The 10,961-nt window shown below is 36.6% G+C and overlaps 1 protein-coding gene across 1 annotated transcript; it reads right to left on the bottom strand.

Moving 5' to 3' along the window:
- Positions 1-9,195: 9,195 nt before the first annotated feature.
- LOC133722236 (dirigent protein 22-like) lies at positions 9,196-10,176 on the bottom strand. The gene has a single exon (XM_062149061.1). The coding sequence runs from the start codon at positions 9,828-9,830 to the stop codon at positions 9,246-9,248; it is 585 nt and encodes a 194-aa protein (XP_062005045.1). The 5' UTR covers positions 9,831-10,176; the 3' UTR covers positions 9,196-9,245.
- Positions 10,177-10,961: the final 785 nt, after the last annotated feature.

Here is a 10,961-nt window from a genome sequence, read left to right as displayed (position 1 = left end):
CCAACTTTAGGACAACTAATTCTTTGAAATAAAAATTAGAATGAACAAAACTATGTTTTTCAATTTTATAGTCGTAAATTTTGTATCCATATACTAATTATAGCTTTCTTTTGTATAAATGACATCAAGTTTTAGCAATTTTCAATCAAACTAGGTTATTTAACAATCTGTGACTAGGTTACTTAAAATACATGTACTATTAATGTAGTATATGTAGTAAAGTTCATACTATTATGAAAACTTTTATGTTTATTTCTTAATATACATGTATATGTATTGAAAATCATAGTATATAAAGCTAATATAAGATAATCGGTAGATTCGGTATTTACCAAAACCAAACCAACTTTTTCGGTAATTTTTTATTTCGGTTTTATCGGTCTCGGTTAATAAAAAGTCGGTTTACCAAACTTAAAATATCGGTTGGTATTCGGTCGGTTTGGTAATTACCAAACCAAGTGACAGCCCTAGGTTAAACTATGATCTTTCGATATTTGATAATGTTTCACTTGTTTCATAACTAAAATTACAAGATTGCTGACCATATAAGGGCATCTATAACTCTTTAGTCAAAAGTCATAGCTATTTCATGAATTTGACACCCCTAGTGTTATTACTATTCATTCAGATTTTGCATCTCCAATTCCATTTAGTCAAAAGTCATAACATAATCTCAATGGACTATGGAACCTACCTCCTCTCCCTTCTTCTCCATTTTGGCTTTCGTTCTACAAAACCTAGTCAAAATGGCTAAGCTTTTGACTCCGGGGTCATTTTGACACCCTTTTCTATTGAGTTGGAGATGCTGGACTTGAATTGGGAAAACCAAAATGACTTTTGACATAGGGTTGGAGATGCCATAATAAGCGGTGAGAGGGGGTTGAGAATTAGATTAGGAGTAATATTAGGTTGGATAATAGTTCAAATCCTCTCCAATATAACAAACAATTGTAATTCATTCAAAAAAAAAAAAAAACAATTGTAATACGATTATTATTAACACTTTCGTAAATCATTTGGCACTCTTATCCTCATTTGTTGATAAAAATGCACCTAATTATTGAATGATAGCATACTGATGATGGAATTTTTTTCATCTTAAGAAAGTAGATATAGTATTTTTTTTTTTTTTTTTTTAAGAAAAGAAAAAAAGTTAGATGTATAATTTTGTTAATTAACACTTTCGCAGAGTTGCTATTCCTCGTGTAGTTTCGCTTTGGGTCTTTCTAAATGTACCCAGCAAATATCTATATAGACCCAGCAAAATGATAGAATTTTTAGTTGCACCCAGCATCTTTTCCAATAATACCCTTTCTGATTGCAACCAGCAAAACTCACACCCAGCAAAACCCACATCTCTATGTGGAGTAGAAACTCGAAACCCTCTGTTGATATACAATAGTACATGAATGTATATAATAATTATAGTAATAACAATAATAATACCTAAAGCTACAAATGGTGAGTATATATGAAGCATGAATATGATTGAATTTGATGCCTTCATTATCTGGTGCCCATGCTGGTGCTCAAATACTTCTTAAATAAGAAATCTAGAGAGATCCACTTTATGGCCAACTTTCCAACATTTTTTCTCTGTTCTGAATATAATTAGACATAATTATTGATTTGTAGTATGGCCCGAGGTCCTTAACACCATGATTGCCCCACTCAAAGACAAAAAGGAAAATTTGTTCTCAACCTTCTCACTTCTCAGTCAGAAGTAGATGAAGGTATACTAGAGGATGGGGTGGGAAAAACAAGCTTCTAAACCATTTATAGATGCAGATTAGCCTCTAAGTGGTCCATTTCCTGGAGGTCCGATCCTCATGATCCATTTGCATTGAAGAGCTTTAAAAGAACTGCTGGGTACAAAAGCTTTTTGGTTTCTTTTGTTATTATCTTTATTTATCATGACTATTATTGTCATTTTATATGAGGATATGACTGTCTTTTCATACAAATAGAAATTTGCTGGGTACATTTAGAAAGACCCGCTTTGCTTTTGCGAGTGTTTAATTAGAATGCACAAGAATGCTTCTTGAGTACTAATAGGATCCGGATCCTCTCCTTGGCTCACCTTCATCCTTGTTTCTCCTTGACTTTCCGTGTCAGCCGTCCTTTCAAATCTAATGGTAGAAACGAGTCAGCAAATGACAATTAATTGCACAAAAATAAACTTATTCAACCTGACGACAGTTTTCTCCGTTATCTCTTCTTTCTATCCTTTGCCTTCTCCATTCTCTCTGTTCCACCATCTAAAAGACTTCCAGATCTGTTTCATCTCTATCCAATCCATATCCTTTCAATATCCAGGCAAGGAGAACCTCCTCTTCTTCTTTATTCTTTTTCTCTTGTCGGACTTTTTTCTTTCTTTGAAATTTCTCTATTCCACAATCCACCATTAATTATGGATTTTCATATCTGATTGGTTTATGCCTTCTCGGGCTTTTTTATGAAATTCATTTGATTTCATGACCAAACAAAAAGATTAGCAAGTTTCAATTTTTTTATTTGGATCTAAACTGGACATTTCGCAAGAAGGTTCTTGGGGCAAATTAATTCGATAAAGAAGAGTTATGCCCAGAATATAAAGTGCTTAGAAGGTTGACAAGATCAAGAATTCTAGATTGGAATTGATTCGATGACCAACTGACGAAAAACATTCACTCCTTAATCTTCAGATTAATAAATTAAAACCAAAACCCTTTTCCCCTTCAACCTTGTTAAAATGCCAATTCTCAATATTGAAAAACGGAAATGATCGACGGAGCTCGCTATGCAAATATTTCGGTTTTAAAATCTCCAAAGAAAAGGTATGTAAGAATGAAATTAGAAAAAGAAATGACTGGAACAATGAGAATGACAATATGATGATGACCAACCTCTCTTTTCCAGAATCATGAACAACCTATGTTTGGATTGCTAAGTCTGAGAATATGGGTGATATATGATGATGATGATGATGATCAATGACCAACCTCAGTACCTCACAACTCGACAGTCTTTGGAAAGAACAAAGTCTGAGAAGAAGAGGATTTAGAGCATGTGCACATCTTTGACGGAAAGTAAAGAAAAATGAAGGACGTTAGTGTTGGAAACCCAAACTTTGGTTAAATAATACTAACTTGCTGATGTGGCTTGTTAATGACGTTTGGATTATCGACGGCTGACACGAAAAGTCAAGGAGAAACGAGGATGAGGGTGAGCTAAGGAGAGGATCCGGGTCCGTACCAATATCGTTTCTTTTCTATTATTGAGAAACAAAACATAACCTTCAAATTATTAGACTTTAGAGCATCTCCAACAATTTTCCTATAAATTCTCTATTATAGGGAAGCAAAAATTAAAATGGTGCGACCATTGCCACCCTACTAATTACTTTGTTCACCCTATACATATTTTTTTTAATTTCATGTTTACTTTGTTCACCCATTTGTAGTACCCAAAATACCATTTTCCAATGTAGGGTTTAACTCGAATTCTTTTTCTATTTTGCTTCCCCCGCGTCTCTCTCAATTGTTTTTGGCTTCCTCCTCGTCTCTCTCAGTCAATCAATCTCATGAAGTCTTAATCAATCAGTCTCACCAGGTTTAAAATCTATAAAAAAAATTCTGCTCCAACTCCAACAGATTCTCTATTTTACATATTTCATTCTTTCCTAAAATTTTACAGATTGTTGTAAATATAGGGAATTTTGTTTTCTCTCTCATCACTATCTCTATTTTAGGGATAATTATAGGGAATTTGTTGGAGCAAAACAGCCAAATTTTTCTTTAAAATGGAGAAAAATTAAGATATGGGGAAGCTGTGGGGGTAGTCATAGGCCTCATCAACGGGCCCATTCGTAGCGGGCTTGGGTCGGGCCTTACTCCATTTTTAACTAGTAGCGGGCCTGGCCGGGCCGGGCTTTATTTAAATTAAATGATTCAAGCCCATCCATTTAATGCGGGCCTCGCGGGCTTTTTCGGGCAGGGCCAGGCTAAGCCTTGCGGGCTTTTTTAGGGCGGGCCTTGCGGGCTTTATTTAAAAATAAATCTTTAAAGATAATATTTTTTATAAACTTATATTTATATATCATACACTCCAAAGAGCAACCTCTATCAACTTAAATAAAATGGGAAAACCGACCGTTGGATGAGATTATTATAATAAATTATGAGCGTGGTAAAAAATTTAGCCAATTTCACCATATTTTAGAATCCGATCGAATTAGTCAACCGTCGTCACTTGTATGTTTTCTTGGTTGACTGATGGCATGACGACCGCGAAACGTGCTTATTTTTTCACATCACGTCTGTAAATATTCCATCGATGGATGTGCGTAGACATAAGATAAAAATTTCAATTTTAATTACAAAGAAGTTTGTCTATATCAATTTGCCTCCAAAAGTAGTATGACTTGTATATTGCATTTAAATTGTTGAGGTTCATTCTAAAGCAACCATGAAGTGGAAAATGAATTTAGAGAAATCAACCGCTCGATTGAGAGATTGTAATGTTTTATGGTGATTGTAAAAAATTCAGCAAATTTGATTCTCGTTTCGAATTCGATCAACTAGGTCAAATTTAGTTACTCTTATAAACCTTATATTTATATATCATACACTCCAAAGAGCAACCTCTATAAATTCAAATAAAATGAAAAAACTGACCGGTGGATGTGATTATTACAATAAATTATGAGTGTGGTAAAAAATTTAGCCAATTTCACCATATTTTCGAATCTGATCGAATTGGTCAACCGTTGTCACTTGTATGTCTTCTTGGTTGACCATCACATGACGACCGCGAAACGTGCTTATTTTTTCACATCACGTATATAAATATTCAGTCAATGGATGTGCATGGACATAAGATAAAAATTTCAATTTTAATTACAAATACGTTGGCCTATACCAATTTGCCTCCTAAAGTTGTATGACTTATACATTGCATTTAAATTGTTGAGGTCCATTCTAAAGCAACCATGAAGTGGAAGATGAATTTGGAGAAACCAACCGTTTGATGGAGATATTGTAATGTTTTATGGTGGTTGTAAAAAAATCCAGCCAATTTAGTTCTCGTTTCGAATTCGATCAACTAGGTCAAACTTAGTTACTCTTATAAACCTATATTTATATATCATACACTCCAAAGAGCAACCTCTATAAATTCAAATAAAATGAAAAAACCGACTGGTGGATGTGATTATTACAATAAATTATGAGTGTGGTAAAAAATTTAGCCAATTTCACCATATTTTCGAATCCGATCGAATTGGTCAACCGTTGTCACTTGTATGTCTTCTTGGTTGACCGATGACATGACGACCGCGAAACGTGTTTATTTTTTCACATCACGTATATAAATATTCAGTCAATGGATGTGCATGGACATAAGATAAAAATTTCAATTTTAATTACAAATACGTTGGCCTATACCAATTTGCCTCCTAAAGTTGTATGACTTATACATTGCATTTAAATTGTTGATGTCCATTCTAAAGCAACCATAAAGTGGAAGATAAATTTGGAGAAACCAACCGCTCGATGGAGAGATTGTAATGTTTTATGGTGGTTGTAAAAAATCCAGTCAATTTAGTTCTCGTTCGAATTCGATCAACTAGGTCAAACTTAGTTATTCTTATAAACTTATATTTATATATGGATTAAAGTTTGTTTAGTCCTTGTACTCTGCCTCCAACATCGTTTCAGTCCCTGACATTTTAATTTCATCCAAAAAGTCCCTGAGGTCACAATTTCCGTCTGATTGGTACACTCCGTCCAATTGCTCCGTTTATAGGCTGACGTGGCATTAAAGTCAACGTCAAGTCAACCTTTTCAATTGTGAAATGTCCATACTATCCATGCCTTTTATTATTATTTTTTTTATCTGTTTATCTCTTCTTCTTCCCTATCTCTCTTCTCCTTCTGTTTATCTCCCTCCTCTCTCTTTCTGTTCGTCTCTCTTCTCTTCCCTATCCCACTTGATCCGCGGGCTTTTTGATGAGGCCTAGGTAGTCAACGATTTTGGCCTACCATTGTGACGGTTAACCTTCGCCATAAGTATGCCGATAATGACGATCGCAAATGCGGCTTAACTACTGTTGTTAATACCACAATGAAGGAGGCTATTAAAGGCAGTCATAATAATACGGCATGATGGCGTTAGTAAATAACGTGGAGTGATGGCGTTATTAAATAGCGCGGAGTGATGACGTTATTAAATAGCGTGGAGTGATGGCGTTATTAAATAACGCGACATGATGGCGTTAGTAAGAACATGTATTAAAGCGATATTAAACGCGACTTGTAGTGCAAGCTCTCCTTCACCTATAAATAGGGAACACACTGACCAAGTAAGACATCTCATTTCGACTCTTTCTACTCCACTACTAAGAAACGTACTGACTTAGGCATCGGAGAGTTTTCTGCAGGTACCCCCCTCATCGAGCTAACGGTGAAACTTCGAGTCAACACTCGAATGAAGCTTTTCGATCTTTCCCGGTCAGCTTCCGCTCCAGTCCGCATTCATTGGTGAGTCAAACTCCTCTACGGAATTTTTCGTCACCAACAGAAGCTGTTGGAGTTGCTTTTAGGGATGCTGTAAATTTAGGGAATTTAGTTTTCTCTTTTCTCACTATCCCTAAAATGAGGATAGTTATAGGGAATCTGTTGGAGCAAAAGATGTTAATTTTTCCCTAAAATAGAGAAAAATCAAAATATAGGGAACCTGTTGGAGTTGCTCTTAGTGAGATTAGCTATATAGACTATTATCGGAGCCTATTAGTTCACCGCTAGTGAAAGTTCACTGGCGGGTCAACCACCACCAAAACGAGTGACCCTGTTTTTTCTCCCCCCTTGTGCCACCTCCGACCATGTTACTGGTCCTAAAGCAACCACCTCATCCTATCTAGCCCCTGCTCGAGCTCCACCATCCTTCAGAACCACCCATGCCGGCGTATGGAATAGGAGAACCAAAACAGATTGCAACCGACTTCTTCCTCCTCCGGCTACCTCGTGCTCCGTCACTACTTCAGTCGTATTCCTCTCTCCTTGTGGTTCCAACTCCACCAACCAAGAACATCAAATAGATCACACGATGACATATTGCAGAAGAGAAACCAAAACAGGTTGTAACCAGGTTCTTTCTCCTTCGGCCACCTCGAGCTCCGCCATCACTTGAGTCGTATTCCTCTCTTCCTCGCGGTTTCAACTCCACTAACCAAGAACATCTAATCGATCACACGACGACGTCTTGAAGAAGAGAAACCGAAAAGTGCTGTAATCGGGTTCTTTCTTATTCGGCCACCTCGAACTCCACCACCACTTGTCTTGTGTTCCTCTCATCCTTGCAGTTCCAACGCCATCGACCATGCACAACAAATCGTTCTGTGGAGGGAGAAAGCATAATTGAAAATTTTGGCAAAAAATTTTTCGAGATAAATTCTTCACTTCTCATTCATTTTTGGACTATATATACTCCAGTTATAAAAGTTATAAAAGAGGTAGAGACGAAACCAACGCCATTGATTTCAGCCTTTTTAGTGGTGATTGACCATTCACCTTTGGGGAGCTCAATAATTTTACAACGATTACTAAGTCTTATTATGTTGTATAGAATTTAACAAGCTAATAAATTATAACTTTGCTAAGGTAGAATGGGGTTAGATACTGCTCATTCAACAGTGAGCAGACTGTTTTGCCCCTCCCTCCTAATCAAATTACACTCATTTGCCCTGCTACCTATTGATCTGCTGAGGCACCAACTCCCAAGATTCACTGCTTAAGTTCTTTCAATTTTGGGTTTTTTTGCTCCACAGAGACTGAAGAGAGTCTTTGAGAGCTACTAAATAATCTTTTCTTTGAAATTTAAGAGATTAATCTCCCAATTGCCCCATCAGTTTGACCGATTTTGTGTCATTAAATTTGCTCTGAAAAAGAAGAAGAAGAAGAATCACCAAGACACAGATGGTTTTATCTTCATATGCCAATTCACTCTCTCTCTCTCTCTCTCTCTCTCTACACACACACACACACACATACAGTCCTTCTCTGCTAAGGAGGTCTCCTTAGATATTAATATCTAAGGATTTCCATGATATACTCACTTTTCGATTGCATATCCACATCTCGACCTTTCAATTTTTAGGTATATATGACTAGATCATCTCTCAAATTTTCAGCCAAATTGATAATCATTCAGGCATTCAAAACTGCAATTTACAATTATGAACATGAACGGTTCAGTTGGACAGATTCAGTTCGTTCATTGATTTAATCTAGTTCGATACCTTAACGATCATCAATTTGGCTGAAAATTTACATAAGTGATCTATACATTAGAACCTAAAAACTGAACGGTTAAGATGTGGATATGCAATCAAAAAATGGGTATATCAAGGAAATCCTTAGATATCTAATATCTAAGGATCTAAGGACCTCCTTAGCAGAGAAAAGTTATATATATATATATATATATATATAACTTTTCTCTGCTAAGGAACGGATTTCCATATTTTGATAACTTTTCAATCACATATTCACATCTAACCATTCAGTTTTTAGGTCCTAATGTATAGATCATTTATGCAAATTTTCAGCCAAATTGATGATCGTTAAAGTATCGAACTTGATTAAATAAATGAATGAACCAAATCTATCCAACTTGAACCGTTCGTGTTCACAATTATAAATTGCAGTTTTGGATGCCTTAACGATCATCAATTTGGCTGAAAATTTGCAGAGATGATCTATACACTAGGATCTAAAAACTGAACGGTTAAGATGTGAATATGTGATAAAAAAAAGTGGTCAAAATATAGAAATTCATTCCTTAGCTAAGGAACGGACCTTCTTAGCAAAGCAAGCCTCTGTGTGTGTATATATATTTTTGGAGTCTTTGAAATTATTCACTAATAATGAACTCAATAGTTGGGTAATTGATTGATCCCATCTTGGATCATTTCACTCTGTTCGTTATATAACATACAAACATATATATAAACAACAAGAAACATTAATGTAAATCGTGTTCGGATGGAAAAATAAATCTTTGTTGACTGTTGAAAATGCATAGTACTCAGAAAAACATACGATTCTCAAAATCTCAAATATAGGTGCAAGAGACTCATCTTTTACATCTCATGATATATATATCCTAACATCTCCTCTCTCTCTTTTTATTTTTTTTTATTATTAAAACATCTCTCTCTTTATAAAGCTAAAATATGAAAGTAAATTAAAACTAACCAACAGAGGAGATCAATAATGGAGAACGTAGACATTATACTCCACCACAGCATCCCCAGTGTTCAAATCAACCTTGTGAGTCCTAGCACGAGCATACCCCCTAGCAAACCGGAAAAGGCCGCTCCCGCCAACTATTGGCATCTCCCTCACGGCGGAGAACACCGCGTTCCTTCCCAACACGCTCAGATTACTCCCATTATACTTCCCTTCCACAAAAGCAAAGTTCAGCACCATCAAAAGCCCTAACTCGGTTTGTGAGGCCGAAGCATAAATGCCTTGTGCCTTGCCGACTAGCTTGGTTCCCAGCTCCGGTCCGGCAGTCAAGGGGTCATCCATCATCATCACTGCACCGAAAGCCGTGCTGGAGTTTTTGGTCGTGGGAGCCTCAGCGACCCTAACGACTGTTGGGCTGTGGCCGCTGACTATGTCGTGGAAGTAGAACCGGAGATGGCTCAGTTTCTCTTTCTTTAGGCCAAGTTTGGCTCGGGACAAGGGTCTTGAGAAGCGGTGCTCGCTGGCACCGACGAGGGTTAAGAGGAGGAGAAGAGTCAAGGGAATGATGCAGAGGGAACTGAAGTTTTGGAGGGTCTTAGCCATTGTTAATTGGAAACAGAGGTGTGGTAAAGCTTTTTTTTTTTTTTTTTGATGCTAGCTAGAAGAAACAGAAACAGCAAAAACAGACTACAGAGGTGTGGTAAAGCTTTGCATCTATAGCATTTGGGTAAAACCCTTATATAGTACAAAACGAGAAAGGCTGATTATTTTATTTAGCGTAATACATATACATTCCAGGACTGCTTTACACTAAATTTATAAGCCAACCAATCTAGCTAGGAATTGAAATAGTCAATTTCATTTTCTTGTTTTTCAACATTTGTTTGGAAAATCAAGGAGCTAGGCATCAACATGCATTAGATGATAAAAAAAACACAAGCAGATTGGGTCGAGATAATTTGTAGTTGGTTTAGAACCGTCTGATCAAAGATTGTAGAAGGAGGATCTCACTGTTGTAATTGAAAGACGACCAAAATCTATGAAGTCGACTGGAAATTGATGGCAGAGAAAATAATGGGAGTTTAAGTCATGCATGGACCACGGGGCCGGGGGGTCTGAAGAGGTGATCGACCACCAAAAGCAACAAGGTCTTTGGAATTATATGCGAGTCTGTAACCAAAAGAAAAGAATGAACGACATGGAAGGATATGGACCATATGGTCGTTACTGTCCTAATTTCAAGCCTTCACCAAGGTCTTGGCCAAAAGAAGAGAAAAGTCTTTAATATATATAAGGTCTTCTAATACCAGTCAACTAACTTATGTAAAGGGATAATTTGAGGGAGTTCGTCTTTACTTAACAACCCAAGTCATCATTCAAAAGAATCGGTTTCAAACTATTTGTGGACTCCCAAGTCTTCTTTAAATACCACAATTTTTTGAAATTATAGCATTATTAACGTGGAAACTCAGGGTATCACAATGCCCATCTATTACTTTGAATCGTCATGTCTTCAAGAAAAGAAAAGAAAAATTGAGAATGGAGTACACTTATTAAATGAATTTGTAATAGGTAACGCAACCATTTATCTAGTTACATATTCAAGTTAACTGGGAGAGGCACCATTCTTCTCATTGGTATGCATAATCAAGATGGCTAGGTTGGATGTAATACCATTGGTGTTGGGGGCTGTTGGGGCAGCGGTGTGGCTCTGGGAGAGTGGATGCTTCTCCG

The sequence above is a fragment of the Rosa rugosa genome, chromosome 7, assembly GCF_958449725.1.
Source record: "Rosa rugosa chromosome 7, drRosRugo1.1, whole genome shotgun sequence".
NCBI classification, from domain to species: Eukaryota; Viridiplantae; Streptophyta; class Magnoliopsida; order Rosales; family Rosaceae; genus Rosa; species Rosa rugosa.
Note: the sequence above shows the minus strand (reverse complement) of the source record. Positions and strands in the feature narration are given on the sequence as shown.